The sequence below is a fragment of the Musca domestica genome, unplaced genomic scaffold (assembly GCF_030504385.1).
Source record: "Musca domestica strain aabys unplaced genomic scaffold, Musca_domestica.polishedcontigs.V.1.1 20, whole genome shotgun sequence".
In the NCBI taxonomy this organism is placed as follows: Eukaryota; Metazoa; Arthropoda; class Insecta; order Diptera; family Muscidae; genus Musca; species Musca domestica.
Window position 1 is genome coordinate 4,337,522 of NW_026712250.1, and position 27,815 is coordinate 4,365,336.

The window sequence follows — 27,815 nt, forward strand, 5'->3', positions numbered from 1 at the left end:
TTAACTAATTTCTATGGATGATGGAGATGGAGAGTTAGTAAGGGCTACAAATAATTACAAAGAGTAGGATAAAGAAAGGAAATCGATTTCTTGCCTTGTCTCTTTAATATTTAAATGCATGTGAGTATTGCAAACCAACATAAAAAGACAAGGGTAAAAATCGATCTAAAGATCCCTATTTTTATGTACACACTACACACAAAACATGCAGTACTCATACGACAAATGCGCATTGATTACGGCAGGCAATACAAAGCATCAACATAAAAATGAGGCACAAATTACAGCAGACTTTAAAATAGAGAATTTTTTTACAATATTTTACATATCAAACATAAAAAAAATTCGGGTGAACAAACATTGGTTTTCAGTTCTTGCAATAAATTGTACGATTTGTATGATGTCTATAATAAATCGGTTACTAACTACCATAAATACTTAAAATAACTCAAATACACTACAAAATAACAATGGAATATGGTCGGTTTTTTTTCTGAATTTGAATTGATTAGGCATTTCGTGGTGATAAATTCATAAATAATTTCTATTTTTTGTTTTTACAAAATGTCATAAAAAGTTCTAAACTAAAATATTAAAGTAAGCAAAGAGATTTGAAAATAAAATAATCGAACTTAAAATTTGAGCTAAGAAATGGTACAAAATGTTGGCATTGGTGTAGATGGCTTGGTTTTTATTAAGAGCGTTCGTAGAATGTAGATCAGGAAGTATTTTAGAATAGTATTTTTGGCAATAGTATTTTATAGGTCAAATGTCAATATGATGGGAGTTCAAGATGTAAGTTTAAAATAGTACCTGACATCAATTTTCAAATAAAATATTTAATTTATGGGCAACAGGTTTTAAAATCCTTCAACCTACCGGCATTTCTATAGGGAAAAATTTCATCGACTTCAAAAATGGGTTCCTCAGAAAATTGGGTGCTTTGGTTTCCCTCTTCATGATAACTTTGACTTTTGCCGTCAAGAGGACTATGTGTTATTCAGGATAAAGTAAACGAGCATTGCATTTCGAAATCATTCCAGAAGAATGAAGAACTGTCATCTGAACTCAAATGACATAACTATTCCTTTGCATCATCCTCAAGCCGAATTAAAGGGATTTTAACATAAGAACGATGGAGATTTATGTCAAATGACCAAAATTTCTCTTTCCAAAATCCTCAAGAAAAGTTAAAAGATTTAAAAAAAATATGGATCTATGGAAGATCTTAACGGATAAGTTAACATGTTTTTATAATAAAAGAGAATACCAGGGGCTATCTAGTTTAGAAGAGAGATTTAGAAATAGAGATCTTTTTAATACAGTCCTCCTTAAATAAAATATGAAAATGTGCCGAGCAGACCTTCGGATCATTAGAAAAAATTTAATGAAATAGAATATTCCGTTGCTACATGTGGTATTTTTGGATTAGATTACGAGATCTAACCTGGACTACAAACTGATAAGTTTAATGTGTAGCATATTTGGGTATTTCATATCTTCGAGAAAAAAATCAAACTTTAGCAGGTAAAATTGGTTAACTGATCTCTTGAAAGTTGCCTCTTTGTTTCAAAAATTACATGGAAATTGCTTGGGCGCCATTCTAAAATATTCAAAATTAGTTACGAAGTTAGTTAGCTGGCTCGAGATTTACTCCAGACCCACTTTGGCAGACTCCTTCTCAATTTGTTCAAAGGTGGCTGTTACCGCTCTCAATGTTCGACCCATTATTTCGATGTCATCGGCGTAGGCGAGCAACATGTGTTGTTTGGTGTACAGAGTGCCATTTCTGTTCACCTTTGCATTTCGTATGACCTTTTCCAGCAGGATGTTAAATAGGTCACACGAGAGGCTGTCACCTTGTCTGAACCCTTGTTCGGTATTGAAGGGCTCCGAGAGGTCCTTTCCGACTCTAACTGCTGACCTTGTGCCAGTTAAAGTTATACTGCATAGCCTTATTATTTTTGCAGGTATGCGAACGCAGAAATGGCTTTAAACACCTCTGAACAAATATATATAAGTCAAATGCGGCTTTATAGTCGACGAAGAGGTGGAATGTGTTCATATGTTTTTCGTGGGGTGAAAGTCTGGTCTATGGTGGATTTGCCAGGTCTGACGCCGCATTGGTATTGTCAAACAATGTCATTGACTATTGGCTTCAGTCGTTCACACAACACGCTGGAAAGCACTTTATACACGATGGTAGGTACTAATCTAATCGTAATCTGGAAATGACAATATTTGCAGAAATTCTTGGAAAATCGACAATTTGAGGATAAACGAGGAAACTACAATTCATCCGGATACAAGTAGATAATCACTGAGAACCCAAAAAAGTAGTTTTTTTTTGTTAAATGAAAACAAATTGGGCGCCATAGCAAAACATCGGATATTTTTTATATAGGGAGATAAAAGCTAATGCTTCAAGGGGCTTTTCCAGAACATGAAAATACTAAGGACGGGTTTGTAATAACTTTGGCGGAGTTTGGAAAATATGATGAAATATGGGAGAAAATTGTTTGGGCGCCATTACAAAATATTTAAAATGGAGAGGTCAATATTCTTATTTAAAATTCTCCGACAGTATTTTAAGTGCAACGCCAACGGTTCAGCTCTATTTCAAGGCGAAGCTGAATGATACATTATTTGGAAATCCGTATTTGCCGGACTTTGATGCATTCAAAAACACCTACTTGACAATAATAACCTTATTTTCTCCCAGCCCTGGCTAAACACAATTTATGTAAAATTCGATTTCGAGTTCAGATTTATTACGGCAAATGATCTTAATGACTTTTTCCAAATGTCAGATTTTTATATCGTTCAAAAACTACAATTTTGTCTTATATAAATTTTAATATAAATTCAGGTTTCCCAACCCTGGTGTAGTGATAATTTTTTGTCAAGGTAATCGATTGTCATTTTTGCATTTTAAGGAAAAGCTAAATTGAGGATTTTGGGAGTTAATAAGTCCCAGGTTGATAGAAAAAATACCAAATTGGCATCTCTTTACAGAGTTCCAAAGTGGCGCCTAGGAGTATGCTATAATTTTTAAAAGGTATTTACTATATTTATTCCTCTTTCTGTGGAACATGAGATGAATTAGTAGAGTTGAGTTCTCATTTGATGGTTACAATTCAACCACTTTATTGGAACAGTGATGTCAATGTGTACATTTGTAAAAAATCGTTAATTTTCTGAAACGGCGTTTTTTTATTTTTGTTTTGTATTGATATTGATATTGATTAATCGAAGAATGCAACCTATTTTTGATGAAATATTGGTACTTTAGTGTATTTCTACTTCGCCTAAGAGTATGCTACAATTTTCCAGAAAAAGGTCTTTTTCAGCATTTTCAACTCATTATCTTAAACATGGGGTAAATTTGTGGAGTTGCGTTCTTATTTGATTGTTAACATTTATCCGAATTTAGAAAAAGTGATGCCAATGTGTGGCTTGGTAAAAAACGCCATATTTTTGAAACGGCGATTTTTTCTTTGTTGAATTTGGACATTTTTTTAATCAAAGAATGCAACGTAGTTTTTTTGGTATTTAGGGGTATTTCAATTTTTTCGTCAGTGTTGTCAATGGAGATTTCTTGCAAAAAACGCTGCTTTCTCCTGGTATTGCCACAATTTATGTATTTTCTTTATTTTTTACCTCTTTCTTCTGAAAAAGGGGGGAATTGGTGAAGTTGAGATCTCATTTGGTGGCTACAATTTAACGATTTTTTGGAACAGTGTTGTCAATGTGTGGATTTGTAAAAAAACGTTAGATTTTCTGAAACGGCGCCTTTTACTTTTTGCATTTAGAATTTATTAATAAAAGACTGCAACCTATTTTAATTAATACTTAATTGTATTTCCATTTCGCCTAAAAGTATGCTACAATTTTCATGGAAACGGGCTTCTTCAACATTTTCACCACATTGTCTTAAATATAGGGTGAATTTGTGACGTCGATTTCTCATATGATCTTTAATATTTATCCAAATTTAGAAACAGTGATGCCAATGTGTGGTCTAGTAAAAAACGCCACATTTTTGAAACGGCGATTTTTTCTTTAATGAAATGTGAATTTATTAATCAAAGAATGCAACGTAATTTCGATGCAAATTTAGTACTCAGGGGAATTTCTAATTTTTTTAACAGTCTTGTCAATGGGAATTTTTTTGCAAAAAACGCTGGATTTCCCTAGAACTCGAAAAATGGAGAAAAACAATGGGTTTATGATTTCGATTTGGATTTTAAGGGAGGAAAAGATTAGAATACATAAGGTTTGAAATATTTAGTTTGACTGAACAGGATAATAGATCAAAATCTCCATAATTTATTTGAATATTGACATTTGTACCTATTTGGGTATAAAAACCACTTAATTTTTTTAAATATATTTTTTTAGCTTTTTTATTTCTATTTCTATTTTATTTATTTATTTTTATTTATTTTATTTTTTATTTATTTTATTTTATTTTTTAGTTTTATTTTATTAATTATTTTTTTTAGCTTTTTTATTTTTCTATTTTTTATTTCTATTTTATTTTTTATTTATTTTATTTTTATTTTATTAATTTTTTTTTAGCTTTTTTATTTTTCTATTTTTTATTTATTTTTTATTTATTTTATTTTCTATTTTATAAATTATTTTTTTTATCTTTTTTATTTCTATTTTATTTCTTATTTATTTTATTATTTTTTTTTATTTTTAATTTTTATTTTATCTATTTTATTTAAATTTCAAATAATTCTGTTAATTAATTTTCTTTAAAAAATACTTCCTTTGTGTTTGTAAATATATGTAAAAAAATATGATGTCCTTGGAATAATCGTTTGTTTTTTTATTGGCAAATTTTGTTTGATTTAATGATTTAAGCGTGTGTTCTAATCTAATTTCATTTCAAAAATTAATTAAGGCATTCAAAACAAAACTCATTCACTTAGTTAAGTAATTAACAACTAATTTGGAGAGAGAGAAAAAAAAAGAGGAACAAGGTGATTTTTTATGACTCGCTGAAACATTTGACTGCAAAATGAGGTTCTACGGAAAAATTCTAATATTTTTTTTTGGTTTTTTGGGTGAGAGGCGGGGGCGTATTAATTCAAAAACAAAAAGTTCATTTAAAATGACAAAGTTTTTTATGGAACTCTGAGTGGCTAAGACTAAATCGAAAAAAAATCAATAAAAAATGGTTTCAAAAAAATGCATTTCTAATAACTAAATGCTATTGGCAATGATGATTTTTTGTTGAATTTAATGGAGAATTAAAAAAAAACAAATTTTTTCAAGGGGTGTTGTTTGAAGTACTAGATTTTTTTTTATATATAAAAAAATGTGGTGGTTTTTTTTTTCTGATAAAAAATAAATGATTTTTTTGTTGATTTTATTTATAAAAAATAAGACCTGGTGATTTTCGTTGTTGTTATGGTTTTTTTTTTTGGTTTTTTAAAAAAAAATGTTACTGAAAATGTTATGGGATGTGTAAAGAAAGTACGTACCCTCATGCCCTGCATTCGGGACATGGCACGTAGTGGTCTCAGTGCTCTTAACGTTCGCATAGTCTTGAAGGCTTGTATACCACCAGCTCCAGCAAGTGAAGCAACGAAGTTGATAAGCGACACCTAGTTTGCCAAATGGTTGGTTGATTTTCATAAAAACGGGGGGAGGGGGGATTGCTTGTTTAGATAATTTGTCGATTTTTTTTTTCATAAAATTGATTTATTTTTTTATTTTATTTTTTTGTTATTGTTTAAGAAAAAAGTCTTTGTTTTGTGGTTGTGAGAGAGAGAGTTGATATGTGAGAGTTTTGTTTCCGTTAGAGTTTGGGGGGAGAGGTGAAAAAAAAATATTGTCCCTGTTTTTATTTTTTTCTGGGCCCTTATCAGTCTCCTGAGTAGAAAAGTCATTTTAAATTGTTTGGTTTCATTGAGTTTTGAGATAAAAAAAAATATAAAAATCAATAAAAAAATTAAGGAAATTAAAGAGAAAGAATAAAAAGTAACATTTAAGGAAATATATGGAACATAAAACACATATAGCATTAACATAAAATTGTTGTTATTTTTGGGATTTTGAGTTATAAAGCCAATGCCATACAGTGTTGTATTTGTAACGTTTTTGCTTAACGGCGAGTTGACAACATTGAAGGCTATACTTATGGACTTAACCTAGATTTTTATGGCCTAAAAATACCCTGACTTATGACTTAGTTTTTTTTTTCATAGATCCGTTATAAACAAATGCTTAAAAAATTAAAAAAAAAAAATTGAAATTTGATGAAAAATTTTTACAATTTTTTTTAAAAAAAATTATTTACAATTTTTTTTTTTTTGATGAAAAAATTAAAATAATAAAGGCAAGCATTTGTTTATTGCAGATCATCAATTAAATATATTAAAATAGTAAAATAATCTACTAGGTTTTTGGTTTGCCTTAATTTTGACAAATTTTTGCTTTAACTTTGCTGCCGGACTCAATGGAGAAGTAGCTGTGTGGTTTTTTTCGTAATTTTTTTAGTTTTATTTCTTGGATTTTTTTTGGAGGAGGGGGGGGGCCTTACAACATCTCAAACATTTTCCCAGCTCAAAGGATACATGGAATTCTAGCCTACTTGAAATTTGCCCAAGACGAAGCGATTTGGGTAGATTTTTTTTTTTTCAAAAAAAAAATTTTTTTTTTTTTGGTAAAGCATTTTGCTAAAATGTTAGGAGTTTCATAAGTAAAACACTGCCACCACTGCGCAGGCGTATTCAATTTGTATAATTTTTTTCAAAATTGTGGATTTTGAAGTTTTTTTTTTTTTTGCTGTTGTTTGGAATAATTTACAATAGTTTGTTTTTGGTTTGATCGGTGGATTTTTGTACAGTGGATTTTGGTTTTACTTTGCAAACTTTCACAATGTAGCGGAATTTTTTGTAAAATTTACGAAATTTGTTTTTTTCTAGCCTGGGACGTGCTTGGGAAAAATTGATATGCTTGGGTCCTTGGTAATAATGACAAAAAATTGGTTGGAATTTTTTACATTTTTTTTTCTTTTGAGGACCAGGGGAAAGTCTAAAGACTTCAAAGTATTTTTTTTTGGAAAATGAGCGAAATTTATATCAATTTTATTTGTTTTTTTTTTTTTTTTTTTTTTTTTTTGTGAAAGGGAATTGGAGTGTCTCTTAGCTACTGGTTATGAGAAAAATTCTAGAATTTCTATCAAAAATTGCTATTTTTGGGAATTTAAATACATCAGCTACTTTCCCAAGTTATTTAACATTTTTAATTTAACACAGCTAAAAAATATTTTTTTTACGAAAAAATCCAACTAGAATCTATTTTTTTCAAATATTTTACATTTTTTTAAAAGGGTTTTCGGGGTCAGCAAAAATTTGTTTACAATATTTTTCAACTAAATTCTAGTTTTAATAATATTCTAAAAATATATACTTAAATATTATACTTTTTTTTTTCGAAATTCTATTCAACATTTTTTCAAATATGTATACAAATCTGAAAAACTTCAAACACGGTGCAACTAATTTGTTTGTGTAATTATTTTTCACTAATATTTCAGATTTGTAAACCCCACTAAATTTACCGTTCAAGGTGGTCTACTTAACTACAACTACATTTTCGATTATATTTTTCAATTAACTACTTTTGCTCGATTATACTTTTAAATACTCTACCTATAATACCTATATACTTCCTATAAATAATATATATTTTTTTAATAACAATATATTTTATTCAACTCAAATTTTTTACAACATCTAGGCAACATAGATACGTTGGATATATATTCGATTTTTACAAAGCTAAAGCAAAACAGAAATAAAAATCAAATAAAACAAAAAAAATAAATAAATAACAATTAAAAATATTATAAATACTTTTTGTTTTCAAACATTTTTGCTGGATTATATATCACATTCTATTAAATACTAAAGTGCAAATACATGGGACCTTAAGAGTCTTAAATACAATACGATTTTCTTTATACAATCGTTATGAATCAAAATAATATATTCATTAAGTATTTGTTAAAAGGCAAGAGCTAAGTATTGAATTTTAAAAAACGACGATTTTAAACGCGACATGGGCCACACTCATTTCTTATATTAAATTTTATGAAGAATAAATAAACAGCGCTTTAACGTGGGCCACACTCATTTTCGTGTAACATTTGATGTATTATTAAAAAATATTAATTAGGCGTTTTTTTGAACGCAACAATGACCACACTAAATTTTTATATAATTTTATGAATAGTCAATTAACAACAACAATAATTTTGTGAAAAAATAATTAAAATCAAGCGTTTTAAAAACGCAACAATGACCACACTATATTTTTATATTATTTTATGAATAATCAATTAATATAAACAATAATTTAGTGAAAAATTAATTAACATCAATTAGGCGTTTTAAAAACGCAACATTGACCACACAAAAATACATACTTTTGTGACTCAACATTGGCTTCACTCATTTTGTTTACTTAATTTTTTGAAAAATTATTATTATCAATTTGGCGTTTTTTAAACGCAACATTGGCCACACATAAGTGTGTGTGTGTTTTTGAACGCAACATTGGCCAATATCATTCGGAAAAAAATTTTGTAAAATATTATTGATGGCGTTTTTTTAACACGCAACAATGGCCACACATATATTTTCCACTCATATATTTTATGTTATTTTGTGAAAACCCAATGAAGATCAATTTGGCGTTTTTTGGAAATGCAACAATGGTCACACACAAATATTTGTTTTCTTTTCACTCAACATGGGCTGCACTCTCTTTTTTTTATAAAATTGTATAAATAACTAATTAATATTAATTAAGCGTTTTTAAAACGCGATATTGACCACACATACATATTTACTTTTGTTACTCAATATAGGCCACTCCCATTTTGTTTACATAATTTTGTGAAAAATCAATGAACATCGATTTGGCGTTTTTTTAGAACGCAACAATGGCCACACCTAAATAAGTTTTGTTCTTTTTGTGAAAAACCAATAACCATCATTTTGGCATTTTTTGAAACGCAACAATGATCACACCTAATAATCAATTCTTTTTATTCAGCATGGGCCAAAAATCACGAAAACACCCAATTTGGCGTTTTTTTTACACATCACTCAATGTGGGCCACACCCATAATTTTTACAAAATTTTGTGAAAACTCTCAGACATCATTTTGGCGTTTTTTTTTTTCAAATGCAACAGTGATCACACATGTATATATGTTTGTTTTTGCACTCAGCATGGGCCGCACCTAGACTTTTTTATTCGTCGATTTTTAGCCGCAAGAATGAGCCACAACCATATTTTTTATGAAATGTGAAAAATCGATAAAGATCATTTTGGCGTTTTTTTTTACCGCAACAATAAAAAAATGTCAAACCCATTTTTTATATATTTTTTTAAAAACAATTGACAATCAATTTGGCGTTTTTTGAAACGCAACAATGGTCACACTTAATAATATGTATTTTTCACTCAGCATGGAATTTGATTTGAAGTATTACGAAATTGGCGTAGTTAAAACGCTACAATGATAACATTGCCATTTTTTTTTTCGTTAAACGTAAAAATGTTAATCAATTTGACAATCCTATTTCTATTTTGGCAATAAACGGGTATTATGAAATTGGCGTTTTTAAACGCCACAATGATAACACTGCGAATTTGCATATTTTGCTTAAGTTAAGTTTGAAAACATACGCAATATTAATTAAAATGTCTGTTTTACCCCGAAATGAGTTTTTTATGATTACAATGGAAATTGACGTTTTTTAAACGCCACATTCACCACACTGTCAATTTAAGATGAAATGGTAAGAAATTTTATTAAATTAAACAGTTTTTGACAAATTAGCCCATAAACACCTAATAAAATATGTGGCGTTTTTATAAACGCTACAATGACCACACGTCTACGTTTCGGTGAAATTATTTAAAAATTAATGTGGCAAAAAAATTTTATTTTTTTTTTTCATTTTTAATTTTCTAATTTTCATTTTTTAACATTTTTTATTTTAAAAAAGTCCAAATTTGTTAAGAAAATAAAATTTGGCGATTTTTAAAACACAGCAATAACCACACTGGAAATTCACAAAGATGAGTATGTGAAGCAGGGGTGCTCAAGAAGAAATATCTGTTTTCAGTCAAATTTCTCTTTGCTTATTTAAATCAAGAACAAAACAGTGTGAAGTCATTATTTATACAAATATTTTTTATCCATTTGCTTTATAAACTATTATGGCAAACATTCGTGTTTAAAAACAATTAAATAGAACAGTAAAATATAAAGAAAAACAGAATTTTAATTTTCTCTTAAATTATCTCTTTTTTCTCTTCATGTTCTAGAACACGGTTTTGAGCACCCCTGGTCTACGCTATAAGGTGGGCTCATAAAACACATTATGCATTACCCTTGCACTATGTAAGCTCTCTGTCAAATGGAGAGAATGCTGAACTTCATGGAAGAGGTGAGAGCAAAAGTTTTCTCTTCACTCTATCTCATTTCAACAAACTCCTGTTTATACCAAATGAATGTTATTATTGTGTCTGAGAGAGAGAATGCTGAACTTCATGGAAGAGGTGAGAGCAAAAGTTTTCTCTTCACTCTATCTCATTTCAACAAACTCCTGTTTATACCAAATGAATGTTATTATTGTGTCTGAGAGCCACAAAAGAGAGTCGTTGATTACTGCTATGGCCACACAAGGGGGGGTTCACACCGTACCAGTGAGATCGTCAAGCCACAAAATAATTGCGTTTAGATTGAAAGTAGTAGAATTTAATTTTTGAAATGTATTTTAATTAATTATTATATAATTAATTAATTTCGTGTTGCAAAATCGTCAGAAAAATCGTAATTAATTATTATAATTAATTATAATTAATAATTCAATTATTTTTATTATTTATTTATTTTAATATATACGTTTCCAACATTAGCTCTTGCCCCTTTTATAAATATATTTTCAAATTCTATATTTATTCTAATAATGTTTGTTTTTACTTATATAAAACACAATTTTGTTACATATTTAAATAAAATATAAGTGAAAAAAAATAAATAAAATAATAAAATAAAAATATAGCAACACCACATAGACATATGTTTTATGTGTTACAAAAAAAAATAATAATAATACACACACTTGTTTATATATTTATTATATATATCTATATAATACATAAGAATAGTATTACATATAGAAATTTTGTTATTACAATTTTCGGGATTTTTACATTGAGTTAGAAGAAAGAGAGAGAGAGAGAGAGCGAGAGTTAGGTAGAGAGAGTTATTATTTGTTATTTTTTAAAGCTCTTCTTTTAGCTTTCTGTTTACACGTTACAGCGAGACAAAGAGAGATAGGAGAGAAAGGATACGAAATATCATTTTGAATAATCCTCTTTTTTTCATATATGTACGTTTAAACAATTAACATTGAGATAGTTCGTTATACCATAGGAGCGGTAAGTAGTTAAGTTTTATAAAAAAAAAAACACAACATATGGATATGACACAAGTTTATTAGTAGGAAGTTAGTTTTCTTGTAGCCAGGGTAAGTTTTCTGTAGCGTAGTATTTATAAAGTAGTATTTGTCAAAGTATTGAGTCAGAGTCGTACGATATTAAAAAAGTTAGCTGAGTAGGGGCCATTATTTAGCTTGAGCTACTGTTTCCAGAGAGAAAAAATTAGCTGAATTTTTTCTCAGGCCACTTTTGCTGAATTGCCATATTTAAGCACACATTTTTTTTAAATCGAGTTTTTGAAACCTATATTTTTTTTAGCTCAACTTTTTTAAGGTTACCTGCCATTGCCATTGCCATTTTCTATAGAAAATGTTTTGGAAAATAAATTTAAAGTTTCTCAATAAAAATGTAGTAAAATTTACATTTCAAATATCGAAACCTTTAAAATGAATTAAAAAATGTAAATATATACAAGTAATAAAGCTGCAAGTTCAGCCGGGCCGAACTTTGAATACCCTCCAACATTTAGTACAAATTTGGCAATTTTCAAAAAATTAAAATCCATTAAAAATTCTGTTTAAATTTTAAAAATACCGAATGTAGCCGTATATTAGGGTCTATACGACGACGTGGACCTGCATATGCATTTTTTTTATATATATTTCATTCAAACGTTGGCAATTCTACTTCACAAGTAGGCAAATCTACTTTAGAAGTTGGCAATAGAGCGTCTCACATTTGGTGAGGCATTTGTGTGATAGAAATACTTGATCATCCATTGAAATCTATTGAAGATATTTACAGCTAAGGAAAGAGCGATTCCACTGGTAGTGGAGAATATTCTCACCTCATGCTACATATTTGATATCAATAGTTGGCAACTCTTCACTAGATATTCATAATAGAGTGGTTCACAGGAATATCTGGCTGTATTTACATTAAACGTTCTCTCATAGCAGTCTATAGAAGACGTCTATTTTTTTAGAAGAAAGTGGCTGAACTGGTAACGAAGGCTGTATAAGGGATGTTCACATTTCATAATAAGATATTTCTTAAAAAAAAGTTGGCAATTCTACTTTAAAAGTTAGTGATAGGACGGTTCATAGAATTAGCTAATTACCTCTTCATTAAAGTTCCTCCCTAGAAGGCTATTGAAGTTTTTTACAATTTACGAGAAAGTTACAGAAGAGCCATGCCAAGCTATTTCATGAAAAAAAGTTAGCAATTTTACTTGAGAAGTTGGCAATACGGCGGCTCACAAATCATGGGGTAGTTGTGTGATAGGTATTTCTATTAAGGATCATCTCAGAAATCTATTTGAGACATTTGAAATACTGATAAAAGTGGCAGTGAAGAATTTGCTAGCATTGGCAACGAACGCTGTACAAGGGATGTTCACACCTCTTGCTAGCAAAAAGTTGGCAATTCTAATTTAAACACTTGTAATAGAGCTGTTCATGGAAATATCTAGTTATGTCTACATTAAACGTCCTCTCATAGAAGTCTATCGGAAATACCTACATTTTAAATGAAATTGGCAGCATTTTCATGAAGGCTGTATAAGGAATGTTCACACCTGATTTTAGCAAATGTCATTCAAAAAGTTGGCAATTCTACTTTAGAAGGGTGGTTCAGAGAAGAAGATAGTTATCTTACCTTTATAGGTCCTCCTTAGAAGCCAATTGAAGTTTGTTCAAATTTACGAGAAAGTAACATAAGAGCCAAGCTAACCTCTTGCATTAAAAAAAGTTGGCAATTCTGTTTTTGAAGTTTATAATAAGGTGGTTCACAGGTGATGTGTTTTTTTTTTTGTGACAGAAATATGTTATTATCTCCGTATTAAAGCCTGCTGAAGTCTTTTGCAATTTTTGAGAAAGTGACAGAATGTTTGTGCTAACCTTTAGAAAAGTTGGCATACCTACTTTGAAAATTTGTATTAGGGCGGTTCACAACTGATGATGCAGTTGTGTGTTAGAAATGCATAATTATCTCTGTCTTAAAGATCCTCTTATAAAAGTCTGTTGGAGGTATTTTAAATAGCGAAGAAAGCATGGTAGAAGAATATAGGTAGATGCATCAAAGCTTGGGAAGATTGGTATGCCAACATTTTTAAATATTTTTTTTTTTCAAAAATAAGTAGATTTTTTATTATACGAAGCAAATCGGAGTTTGCTATAAAATTCATTTTTCAACAATTTTTACAAATTTCAATAATTTTTCATTCAACATTTTCTATTTCGAAATCGATGCGACTAACATTTTCTATTTCAAAATCGGTTTGACAATTCATTGTCCCAGCAGCTGTGCGGATACGACTACCTTGTATTCTTCTACCATGGAAGAAAGTGGCAGTGAAGAAGTGGCAGCATTGGCAACGTAGGCTGTATAAGGGTGAACATGAAAGTTGGCAATTCTGCTATAGAAAACTTATAATAGGGAGTTCACAACTGATGAGGCAGTTGTTGTGATATTGAAATAGGTAATTATTTCTGTATTAAAGGCCCTCTTATCGAAGTCTATTGGAGCCATTTAAAATACCCAAAAAAGTGGCAGCACTGGCAACGTAGGCGTAATTATCTCTTCGCATAAAAGTCTATTGTTCTGATATTGAAATAGGTAATTATCTCTGTATTAAAGGTCCTCTCATCGAAGTCTATTGGAGCAATTTAAAATACCTAAGAAAGTGGCAGCACTGACAACGCAGGCGTAATTATCTCTTCTCATAAAAGTCTATTGGAGGCATTTTAAATACCCAAGAAAGTGGCAACATTGCCAACGAACTCTGTATAAAGGATGTTCACATGGCTTGTAAACAATTTCTATTTAAACAGTTGGCAATTCTATTTTAGGATTTTTCCAATAAGGGGGGTTCACATTTAATAAATCGGTTGTATGACAGAATTATTTAAATATCTTTACATTTAAAGATCTCTTATAGCAGTCTATTGGGAGAAACTTATAATTGCGGAGAAGAGAGAAGAAAATTCACGTTACTCTCTCTCGCATTTCTCTCTTGGGAAATTGGCTACCTTTCGTTGGAATATTTTTTTTTGCGTCCGACAGCTGTCTTGCCATTTAAAATACCCAAGAAAGTGGCAGCACTGGCAACGTAGGCGTAATTATCTCTCCTCATAAAAGTCTATTGGAGCCATTTAAAATACCCAAGAAAGTGGCAACATTGCCAACGACCTCTGTATAAAGGATGTTCATATGGCTTGTAAACAATTTCTATTTAAACAGTTGGCAATTCTAATTTAGATAATTCTAATAAGGGGGGTTCACATTTAAAAAATCGGTTGTATGATAGAATTATCTAAATATCTTTACATTTAAAGTTCTCTCATAGCAGCGTATTGGGAGAGCTATAATTGTAAGAAGAGAGAATAAAATTCATGTTACTCTCTCTCGCATTTTCTCTCTTAGAAAATTGGCTAGCTTTCGCTGGAATATTTTTTTTTGCGTCCGACAGCTGGCTTGTGTCATGTCGTAAGTATTGTAAGTTGTTGTAGTATTTGTGGCAGTAGTAGTAGTATAGTTGTAGTAGTAGTTAGAGCATTATTAACAAATAACACCAACACAGTTTTATTTATTTTTCTTTTTTTTTTTTTGTTAAAAGGTGGCAACACAACATTTAGGGGGAATTTTTTTTTTGGAGGGGATTAGTTTTAGAAAAGAGATTAGAGTTGTGAACACCGTTTCAGTTTCTTGGACTCAAAATCTAGTTTTGATAGACTTTGGTGATAGACTGTTGTTGCATTTACTTACTTTCATACCCTCCCATCTAGAGACAGCACGCAATGGCCTTAGGGCGCGCAGTGTGCGCATTGATCTAAACACGGCTATATCATTTAAGCCCGACCAAACGGCAACCAAATTTATAAGCGATAGCTATGTTACGTTGGATGAAGTGCGGGGGAGGTTGGAGGAGGTAGGTTGTTATTAATCAAATTAATTTTAGAAATAATAAATAATAATGTTTTTTGTTGTTAACTATTGCTAGGTATATAATATTATTCGGTATATAGTATGGTTATATGGCTAAAATCTATTTTTAAATACTAGTTGTATTAATATGATCCTAACTAGTTTGCTAGATTCTTAACTAGGTGTTTGAAAATCAACAAAAAAATAAAATGATAAATAGAAAAAATTGGGGAAACTATTTTGAATTTCAAAAAAAAAAAAAAATTAGATAAAAAATAATAAAAAAAAAACAATAAAAATTTAATTAAAAAAATTGGGAAATTATTTTGAATTTAAAAAAAAAAAAAAAATAAATGAATAAAAAAAATAATAAAAATTTAACTAGAATCTTTAAAGAAATTAAAAACTAAAAATGAAAAAAATTATACCACAATTCCTAACAATAACCAGTAAAGAAAGTTTAAAAATCGGCCTGCGCCGACAGATGATACCCCACACCACCAGCCATTAGTTGGCAATTCTAATTTAGAAGTTTGTAATAGGGCGGCTCCCAATTGATAAGGTAGTTTTGAGATAGAACTACGATGTTATCTTTGCATTAAAGGTCCTCACGTTGAAGTCTAGCATGTAAAATATCGAAGTGGCAGCATTGCCACCGAAGGCTGTATAAGGGATGTTCACGCGTCTTGGAAACAGTTTCCAATTAAAAAGTTGGCAATTCTGCTTTAGAAGTTTGTAATAAAGAGGTTCACATTTGATATGGTAGTTGTCCTCTCATTACAGCTTATTGTAATCACTTTCTGCTTTAGGAGAAAAGGGAGTAAAATTGGGAGGTATATACAACTCCGGATCGCTTTTCATCAAATTTGACGGAGCGATTTTTACCTCTCGTACGAAATAACATGGCTATCGAATGCATGTGGTTTCGAGAAGAAATTTATTTTTTAAAAATCTCCAATTTACTCATTACTCATTTGGTGCACAAGGGCTGTATCGATAAGGGCTGTATCCGATTCGATGGGAGCTATATCTAAATTTGAAGCGATTCTCACCAATTTCAGTAGGGTTCGTTCTTAGGCCAAACAAATGACAGAATTTCATCTCGATCGGATAATAAATACCACCCGGACCGACAAAAGTCAAAAGTCGACTCAGAATGTGATTCTGTTCAGATCGTTACAGACAAATGCATATGGAAATAATTCAGTGTAGTGTAGGGTATAAATATAATTGAAAGCATTTTTAAAATTTAACAAAAAAATAAAATAAAATAAAAATAAAATTAACGTAAAATTTCATCGAATTTTTCAACAAAAATTTTAACCAAAATTTCATGAAATTTTCAAGTAAAATTTCATCAACATTTTCAAACAAAATTTTTAATTAAATTTTTTTCTAAAATCTGTTAAAACATGTCAATTTAAGATTTTCAAATAATGTGATTTTTTTTGTCAAAAACAGGTATTCCCTGCCTTACCCCCTGGTAAACATTACCATCGTTCTCGACTAATAAACAAACATTGTTTTTATAAAACAACAATAAAGGGATTAAGCCTGACCATTTTGCAACAAAAAAAATAAATAAATAAAATCCTAAAATTTCAATTTTTTAAGAGATTAAAAAATGAAAATTTTACTTGAAAGTTTTGATTACATTTCGATACGTTTTTTCAAAGATTTTTGAAAAAAAATTATTATACAATTGAATTTTTCGACTAAAATTTCATCAACATTTTCAAGTGAAATATCTTTAAATTTTTAACTAAAATTTCATCAATATTTTCAAATAAAATTTGTATAAAAAAATTGCAATTTAAGATTTTCAAATATATTTCTTTTTTTGACAAAAAAAAAAAAATCTTAAAAAAATAAAATCTTTAATTGTATTTTTTTAACAGATTTTTATTTAATTTTATTTAAAATTTTTATCTCAAAAATTTACTCAAACTTGTAACTAAAATGTTAAAAAAAATTTAATGGAACTTAAAAAAAATGGTGAATATTAACCTAAGAATTTTGGCTAAAATCTATAACTTTTTTTTGGAAATATAAGGCTACAAACTCAAAATTTAAAAACAAAAATTAAAAAAAAAATGACACAAATTATTTGCTGTGTTTATTTCAAACTTAAAAATGAAATAATAACTCAAACTTGTAACCAACAAAAATTCATGGTAACTATGAACCTAAATTTGTTTACTAAAATCTGAAAAAAAAATTTTGATAATTTTAGACCTAAAATTTTTTTGACAAAAAATAATTAAAAAAAAATATATATAATACAAATTATTTAGTAAATTTATTTCAAAAATTTTAACTGACAAATTTACTCAAATTTGTAACCTAAAACCTAACTTATATTTTTTACTAAAATCTGTAAAAAATTCAATTTTTGATTTTCAACTTAAAATATTTCTTTAGAAAAAATAAATTAAAAAAAAATAATACAAATTATTTGGTGTATTTATTTCAACCGTTTAACTAAAAAAATACTCAAACTTGTAACTAAAATGTTAATCTAAAACCTAATTTATATTTTTTACTTAAATCTGTAAAATATGCAATTTTTGATTTTAAATCTTAAAAAAAATTTAAAATTAAGATTTTTAACTCAAAAAAAAAAAAAAAAATTAACTAAAAATAAAACAAGTTAAAAAGCAGTAAGTTCGGCCGGGCCGAACTTTTAATACCCTCAATTAGCAACGAATTTGGAAATTTTTAAAAAATAAAATTCTTAAAAAAAATAAAATCCTTAAAATTTTAAAAATACCGAATATAGCCGTTATATTGGGGTCTATACGACGTGGACATGCATAGGCATTGTTTGTCATAAGCCATTACCATATTCAAATTCGAAACTTGAAATAAACAGTCAATAATGTAGCTAAAATCATCAAAATATCGTATATAAGGAGGTGTGCGAAGACCTGGACCAGCATAGACAATTTTTTGTAACAGGCTGTAGCATCCATTACGAACTTCAAATACCACATCTCAAACAATTTCGGTGGGTATTGTACCTAAAATCGTCAAAATACCGAATATAGGGAGGTACTGATATATGGGGCCTATACGAAGACCTGGACCCACACAGACAATTTTCTGTCACAGGCTGTAGTTCCCATAACGAACTTCAAATACCAATTTTGAAACAATTCCGGTGAATAATGTTGCTAAAATCATCAAAATACCGAATATCGGGAGGTACCGTTATATGGGGGCTATACGAAGACGTGGACCTGCACAGACAATTTTCCGTCTTATGGTGTAGTATCCATTTTGAACTTCAAATGCCAAATTTGAAACAATTCCCGTGAATAATGTCGCTAAAATCATCAAAATACGGAATATAGGGAGGTACCGTTATATGGGGGCTATATGAAAACGTGGACCTACATGGCCCATTTACGAACTTAACCTGCCTATTGGAAAAATAAACATGTGTGCAAAATTTTAGCCATCTATCTCAATTCATTCGAAAGATAGCGTGATTACAACAGACAGACAGACAGACGGACAGACAGACGGACAGACAGACAGACAGACGGACATCGCTAAATCGACATAGAATTTTACGCTGATCAAGAATATATATACTTTGTTGGGTCTGATATGAGTATTTCGAGAAGTTACAAACGGAATGACAAAGTTAATATACCCTCCATAGTATGGTGGAGGGTATAAAAATACGTTACAAATTATATGGTATATTTATTTGAAAAAGGTTAACTGAAAAAAAATTACTCAAACTTGTAACTAAAATGTTAACCTAAAACCTAATTTATATTTTTAACTAAAATCTGTAAAATATGCAAATTTTGATTTTCAACTCAAAAAATTTCATTAGAAAAAAAATAAAAAAAAAAATATTTATATAAAAATTTAAGATTTAACCTAAAACCTAATTTATATTTTTTACTAAAATCATAATAAATAATAATAACAAATATTTAGTGTATTTATTTCAAACGTTTTTACTGAAAAAAATTACTCAAACTTGTAACTAAAACCATAACCTAAAATTTCACCTATTTTTTTTGTATTTTTTTTGAAACTCAAAACTGTTTTCTAAAACCATAAATTATATATAAATAAATTACTTTTGTTATAATACAAATTATATAGATTTTTTTACAATTTTTTCTTCCACGAAGAAAAAAATTATCATTCCCGTCCGTTTTATGTGTGTATGTGTGTTTTGCAGTCCTTGGAATCTTAAATATTTGCTGTTGTTGTTGTATGTCAGTTTGGTGTCAAGTGTGGGTTTTTTGGTGTGTAATTCGTATATTTGGAAATAATATTTTATTTTTCGAATTCCTTTTTCAATTGGCAAACGTTGCAACTTACCATGACAATCACGAAATCCAGCCAACACCAGGCATTGGTGAAGTAAACCTTAAAGCCCAGGGCCAACCATTTGATCAACATCTCCAAAAAGAATATCACCGTAAATATCCTGTCCATGTAGTACAGTATATCCTGCATGACAGGTCGATCGGGTAAATGAACATCTTCTAAGGCCTGCAGAGGGGGGGAGAACACAACACAATAAAAGCATGATTAGTTTAAGACTCATAGTCATTGGCGGAAAGGTGTAAAGCTCTAGAACAACAACAATAATAAATAACTAGATACGGAACACAACATGGAACAACATTTAAGGATAAAAGGCAATTATTTTTGGACGCTATGTGTTTCAACATTGATTTTTTAAAGAAAAATTTTCAAAGAAATTGAAGACAAAATTATTGAAGCGTTTTTGTTGGGTGGTTACGTAGAAGCCATTTTTTGCTTAGGCGGCTGTAAGCGTTGTTAAGCAAAAAATATGCTGCGCGCGAGGAGGTAACGTTTTCCAGATCGGCATACAAGATCAAAAAAACATCGGGGATAACTGGCGGAACTGAGGGGAGGCAACTTCCCCCCAGTTTGCCAGTGTCCACACATTTCATTAAAAGGGGGGATGTTTTCTGAACAAGGACCTTGTAAGCCCGTCCAGAAACCGCCAAGTGTGGCATTTTTTTGTGCGTTTTTTTTCGTTTTCAAAAAAGAAACATTCTTTTTTGTTTGTTTGATTTCTATAAGCGGAAATCATAAGCAAATAAAATAGAATGCATTTGTGGGTGTCTTGAGGTTAAGCCAACAACTTAAAAAGGTTTTCTAAATTTAGGTTTCTTTAGCTAAAATTTCAAAAAGGTCATACAACTTTGGTACAGTTTTTACTGGGGTTTTCTTTACACTACTTTGTCATAGAGTATATACAAAGCGGTTTTTTCGAACAACATTTAGTGATCATTTAATTTTTTTTTTTTGGTTTTTTTGGGCAAGAAATGCACCGGCGGCTGGTTGGGGGGGGCCACCGGCAACAGATCTCGCTTCGAAAAACTTACCAAAGCTAAGCTACTCATTAAAATCATAGTGATAACTGCGGTTTCAAAATATTTATTTTCAATTAATTGAAAAGTTTTCAGTCGTAAATTGCCCCATCCTTGCCAGAACGGCGAGTCCTCGTCGCCGGCCAAGATCGGAAACTTCTTGTAGTACGAGTCGGGGAAACAGTCGGCCGGATAGTCGTCGATTATCTCGTCGTCGTTTTGGGCATGAATGATGATGTCACCATCCAGCTGGCCCTCATCGCCCTCGGCCTCCTCGTCCAGTTCCTCGTCGAGGCCGAGGTCCTCTTTGCTGACGTCGCGTTTCTCCTCGCCCTCGATGGTCTCGGCGCTGCCCTTGTGGCTCTCGTCCTTGAATGGTCGATTCTTATGGCTACCATATGAGTTAATGCTGGCAGTGTCATCGTCCTGTATGGACAAACCTCTATGGTTTAGCTCATGTTCCAGTCTATTGTCTTGGTGGTTTATTGAGTTTCCAATCATCTGGAGTGAGGGGGAGGTTATTATTCATGGTTATGTAAAGAAAAGTTAAGTTAAATATATTAAGAAAGCAGCTAAGTTCGGCCAGGCCGAACTTTTTATAGCCTCCACCATTTGGGAGAAATTTGAAAATTTGAAAATATTCAAAAAAAAAAAAAAAAAAAAAAAACAAAAAAAAAAAATTCCGTCGAAAAATACCGATGTGGTCCTGCATAAGTAATTTTTGTCATGGGCTGCAGCACCCATTACGAACTTCGAATACCAAATTTAAAATAAGTCCGACAAATACTGTCGCTAAAATCATGAAAATACCGAATATCGGAAGGTACCATCATATGGGGGCTATACGAAGACATGGACCTGCATACAGACATTTTTGTCATAGGCTGTAGTACCCATTACGAACTTCAAATACGAAATTTAAAATAATTCCGATAAAAAAAAATTCGAAAAATCATGAAAATACCGAATTTCCGGAGCTACCGTTACATGGGGACTATATGAAGACATGGACCTGCACACAAACACTTTTGTCATAGGCTGTAGTACCCATTACGAGCCTCAAATACCAAATTTTAAATAATTCCGTAAAAAAATGTAGCTAAAATCATGAAAATACGGAAAATCTGCGGATTCCGTTATATGGGCGCTATGCTAAAACGTGGACCTATATAGACAATTCTCTTCTAGGGCATAAAGTACTCCGAAGGCACCCCTTGTGTGGATTTTAAGCCATTTCCATTGAAAAATTTGGCTGTAATTATCAAATAACCGATTATCGGAGTATATCGTCATATGGGGGCTATACGAAGACGTGGACCTGCATAGAACATTTTTTCTCATTTTTTTCTCAATTTTTCTCAATTTTTTTGAATACAAAATTTGAAACAATTCCGGTAAATAATGTCATTGAAATCATCAAAATACCGAATATCGGGAGGTACCCTTATATGGGGGCTAAGACATGGACCTGCATACGAAATTTTGTTTCCATAGGTTTTAGTAACCATTAAGATCTCCCAATATGAAATTTGAAACGATTCCGGTAAATATTGACGCTAAAATCATCAAAATACCGGATATCGGAAGGTACCGAAGTCGTGGACCTGCATACGAAATTTTTTGTCATAGGCTGTAGTATCCATTACGAACTTCAAATACCAAATTTGAAACAATTCCGGGAAATACTGTCGCTAAAATCATGAAAATATCGAATATCGGAAGGTACGGTTATATGGGCGCTATATGAAGACGTGGACCTGCATACACAAATTTTTGTCAAAGGTTGTAGTAACCATTAAGATCTCCCAATACGACATTTGAAACAATTCCGGTAAATATTGACGCTAAAATCATCAAAATACCGAATATCGGGAGGTACCGTCATATGGGTGCTATACGAAGACATGGACCTGCATGCGAAATTTTTTCCCATAGGTTGGAGTAACCATTTAGATCTCCCAATGCGAAATTTGAAACGATTTCGCTGATTAATTTTCCTGAAATCATCAAAATACCGAATCTCGGGAGCTACCGTTATATGGAGATTATACGAAGACGTGGACCTGCATACGAAAATTTTTGTCTTAGGTTGTAGCACCCATTACGAACTTCGAATACCACATTTGAAACGATTCCGGTCAATAATGTCTTTGAAATCATCAGAAAAGATTCCGTTGAATAATGTTGCTAAAATCATCAAAATACCGAATATCGGAAGGTACCGTCATATGGGGGCTATACGAAGACGTGGATCTGCACAGACAATTTTTTGTCATAGGTTGTAGCAACCATGAAGATCTCTCAATACGAAATTTGAAACGATTCTGGTAAATACTGTCGCAAAAATCATAAAAATACCGGATAGCGGGAGGTACCCTTATATGGGGGGCTATGCGAAGACATGGACCTTCATACGAATTTTTTTTCCATAGGTTGTAGTAACCATTAAGATTTCCCAATACGAAATTTGAAATAATTCCGGTAAATAATTTCGCTAAAATCATGAAAATACCGAATATCGGAAAGTACCGTTATATGGGGGCTATACGAAAACGTGGACCTGCACAGACAATTTTTTGTCATAGGTTCTAGTGACCATTAAGATCTTCCAATACGAAATTTGAAATATCTCCGATAAATAATTTCGCTAAAATCCTGAAAATACCGAATATCGGGAGCTACCGTTATATGGGGGCTATACGAAAACGTGGACCGACATGGCCCATTTACGAAAATAACCTGCTCTATGGTAAACTATGTATTTCTGCAAAATTGTAGCCTTCTATCTCAATTCGTTTGAAAGATAGCGGGATTACAACAGACTGACGGACAGACAGACAGAAATCGCCAGATCGCCTTAGAATTTTCCGCTGATCCAGAATATATATATACCTTGTAGGGTCTCTTAAAAATACATCTAGGAATTACAAACGAAATGATCTCCATAGAATGGTGGAGGTCATAAACATACAATTCAAAAAATAAGAACCCGCCAAAGGCCGACCCTCCCCTACTTACCGTTGTGTTGTTTATGAATTTTGATTTCTTGGGCTTGTTGTTTTTCATATCGCCATGTATCGTGAACTCCATGCCATCGCCAATGGCCACCTCCAGCTGGGTCTCGCCCTTCATACCCTTTTTGATCAAGCCATCGCCCATGATTTCGTCATGACCCAACTCCAGTTCATTATCGCCATGTTCTGCAGATATACAACGACAAACCCCTTTGCCTAACGTATCCGTTTTTTTTTTTTTGCAATGTTTTGAATTTTTGACAAAAATAGTTTTTTTTTGTTTTTGGATGGGAATGCATTTTATGAAGTGGTGGTGGTGTTGATGTTTGGGGGGAGTTGAAAAGCCAATCCAGTTATCATTTTTGAGTTGAGTTTTTTTTGTTTTCGCACAACAAAAGAGTCCAGGATGGAAAAATGATGGCAATGAGAGAAAGAGAGAGGATTTTGATGGCATTTTGGATACGACGTTGTTTTGATGTTGCCCAGAGTTGTATTTAACCAATTTGTAGCGTTTTTTTGATTTAGAGTTGTTTGGCGAATTCGAGTTTTTTTTTTTTTTTTGACAAGAAACAAAATAAATGGGGTTTGAAAATAAACAGAAATATTAAATAGTTCCATAATTTGTTTAAAAAATTTCAAAAATTTTTTTAAATTTAATTAATTTTAAAACACAGATTTTCTTCGTTTACTCTTTTTTTTACAACGGACACAACATCGATTTGAGTTTTTTTCTTGGGTGTATGAAATTCGAAGATAATAGCTTTGTTCCCTCATTTATTTTTTTTTCACAAAAATTGAAATTGTAATTTAAAAAAAAATAAATAAAAATAAAATAAAAAATAAATAAATAAATAAATTTTAATTTTTTATAAAAAAATAGAAATGAAGTCTCTATGAAACTATGAAAAAAAGTCTCTGATTTTTTTTCACTTATAAAAGTTGCATATATTTTTATAGAAAACTTTGCTGAATTGTTATTAAAGAATCTCAAAAATTGAAATTGTATTTTTTCAAAAAAAAAAAAAAAAAAACTATTTTTTATAAAAAATATAAATTAATAGGAAAAGCGGTACTTTTATGAAAAAAAGTCTATGAATTTTTTTACTTATAAAATTTGCAGATTTTTTTTTTATAGAAAACTTTGCTGAACTAAATTCAAAATACTTTCTAGCGTATAAGTCCAGAGATCCAAAATTTTTATTAAAAACTCTTAGAATCTCAGAAATTAAAATTGTAATTTTCAAAAAAAAAAAAACAAAAAAAAAAAAAAAATAAATAAAAATAAATAAATAAATTTTAAAAAACAAGGGAACTGATGAGGATTGGTGGCTCTTTCCGAAACCTAGGTATTCCCTGCCTTACCCCCTGGTAAACATTACCATCGTTCTCCACTAATAAACAAACGTTGTTTTTATAAAAACAACAATAGAGGGATAAGCCTGACCATTTTGCAACAACAAAATACTACGGTATCCCGAACAAACAAGCCACACTGTTCAATTTTAATGTTTATAAAAATAATATAAATGAATAGGAAAAACAGGACTTTTATGAAAAAAGTCTCAGATTTTTTTTACTTATAAAAGTTGCAGATTTTTTTATAGAAAACTTTGCTGAACTGAATTTATTAAAAAATTTTAGAATCTCAGAAATTGAAATTGTAATTTTCAAAAAAAAAAAAAAAAAAAAAATTAATAAAAATTGTAATTTTTTATAAAAAAAAAATGTAAATGAATAGAAAAACGGGATTTTTATGAAAAAAGTCTATGAATTTTTTTACTTATAAAAATTGCAGATTTTTTTTATAGAAAACTTTGCTGAATTGGATTCAAAATACTTTCTAGTGCATAAGTCCAGAAACCCAAAATTGTTATTAAAAAATCTTAGAATCTCAGAAATTAAAATTGTAATTTTCAAAAAAAAAAAAAAAAATATATATTGTGATTTTTTATAAAAAAATATAAATGAATAAATTTTAATTTTTTATAAAAAAATATAAATGAATAGGAAAAACGGGATTTTTATGAATAAAAGTCTCTGAATTTTTTTACTTATAAAAGTTGCAGATTTTTTTGCAGATTGCAGAGAATTTTGCTGAGTTGGATTCAAAATATTTTTCAGAATCTCAGAAATTGAAGTTGTAATTTTAGAAAAAAATAAATAATTGTAATTTTTTATAAAAAATATAAATGAATAGGAAAAAGGGACTTTTATGAAAAAAAGTCTCTGAATTTTTTTACTTATAAAGTTGCAGATTTTTTTTTATAGAAAACTTTGCTGAACTGCATTCAAAATACTTTCTAGCGTGTAAGTCCAGAGATCCAAAATTGTTATTAAAAAATCTTAGAATCTCAGAAATTGAAATTGTATTTAAAAAAAAAAAAAAAAAAAAAAAAAAATGCGATTTTTTATAAAAAATGTAAATGAATACGAAAAGCGGGACTTTTATGAAAAAAAAGTTTCTGCATTTTTTTATTTATAAAAGTTGCAGATTTTCTTCTTTTTTTTTGTATAGAAAACTTTGCTGAACTGAATTCAAAATACTTTCTAGCGTATAAGTCCACAGATCCAAATTTGTTATTAAAAATTTTTAGAATCTTAGAAATTGAAATTGTAATTTTTCAAAAAAAATAAATAAATAAATAAAAAAAAATAAATAAATAAATTTTAAAATTTTTATAAAAAATATATAAATGAATAGGAAAAACAGGATTTTTATTATATTTTATTTAAGTCGCAGCATTTTTTTACTTATAAAGGTTGCAGATTTTTTTATAAAAAAAATTACTGAACTGAAGTCCACAGATCCAAAATTTTTATTAAAAAAATCTTAGCTGAATTGAATATTCCAGAGAAAATTGTTGCCGAATTGAGTTTTCTATGTGAAAAACGTAGCTGAATTGGAAATGTCTGCTAATTTTTCTTAAAAAAAACTTTAGTTGAATTGAATTTTTTTGTGGTAAAAGTTTGCTAAATAAATATTTTTAATAAAAAAAGAATATATTTTTTTTAATAAAAAATTTGACAAAATTTACAGAAACCAATTTTTTGAATTTTTTTTTCAATCAGAATTATTTACTGAATCTATTTTTTTTTTTTTGAATCTATTATTTTTTTTAGCTCAGCGGAATTCCGTTACTTTAAATATTTTGATTTTGCTAAGCCAAAACCTGTTTTTTTTCTTTGGAATATTTTTTTCCGAATTACGATTCCCTTGACAAAACTCTAAAGTAAATTATTTCGACTAATTAAGAACGTAGCTGAATTTCTAATCTATCATTAAAACTTAGCTGACTTTTGGGAGATTTTAATTCAGCTAAATTACAAAATCTTATTTGAAATTGGTTAGGGAACAAAGCTATTGTATTTTGTTTTCTGTGAAAATGTGAATGAATGTGGTATGAGGTGACATTTTAATATAAACAAAACACGACTAATGTGTATGTAGATAACTATACATGCATGTACATAAATGTAGGCACGTATGTATGTATGTGTGTGTGTGTATGATTAATAACAAAATGAGATGATTCGTTGAACAAATAACTCTTTCAACACAATTAAAATAACAACCAAGGTAAATACAATAAATACAACTACCATAAATAATGTCCTCCATCGCAATATGGGGAGAATGCTGATTTAGAGGGGAAATTGAGAAGGTTTTTGGGGGAGATCATGTCAGAGAGGAGCTCAATACATCAAGAGATGTACTATATTCAGAAATCCCTTAGGAGACCCTTTTATCAGAGACAAATCTACAGGCCTTTTCGAGAATGTGTAGGATTGGGGAGAGAGAATATCAGAGAGGAGCATCACATATTTAGATACGTTCTATAATTTATCACAGAACCTTTAAGAGACCTGTAGAAGGTAGTCTGTCAATGGAAGGCATAAAGTAGTTCCTTTATATAGAGACCCATCATCTACAGGCCTTTTAGGCCTTTTGTAGGATTGAAAGGGAAGAATCGTGAAGAGAATATCGGAGAGGAGCTCGACACAAAGATTTTGTATATTTAGAAAT

General features: G+C 30.1%; 1 protein-coding gene across 26 annotated transcripts in view; it reads right to left on the bottom strand.

Moving 5' to 3' along the window:
• The window catches only part of para-like (sodium channel protein para-like), a 198,301-nt gene that overhangs the window by 38,292 nt on the left and 132,194 nt on the right, over window positions 1–27,815 (bottom strand). For 7 of the 26 annotated variants that reach the window (XM_059122225.1, XM_059122221.1, XM_059122228.1 and 4 more), the window contains 4 exons: window positions 23,796–23,977; window positions 20,793–21,278; window positions 19,753–19,926; window positions 5,496–5,618 (listed from right to left, as the gene is read on the bottom strand). In XM_059122225.1, the coding sequence (XP_058978208.1) occupies window positions 5,496–5,618; window positions 19,753–19,926; window positions 20,793–21,278; window positions 23,796–23,977 (965 nt within the window). 26 annotated transcript variants of the gene reach the window in all.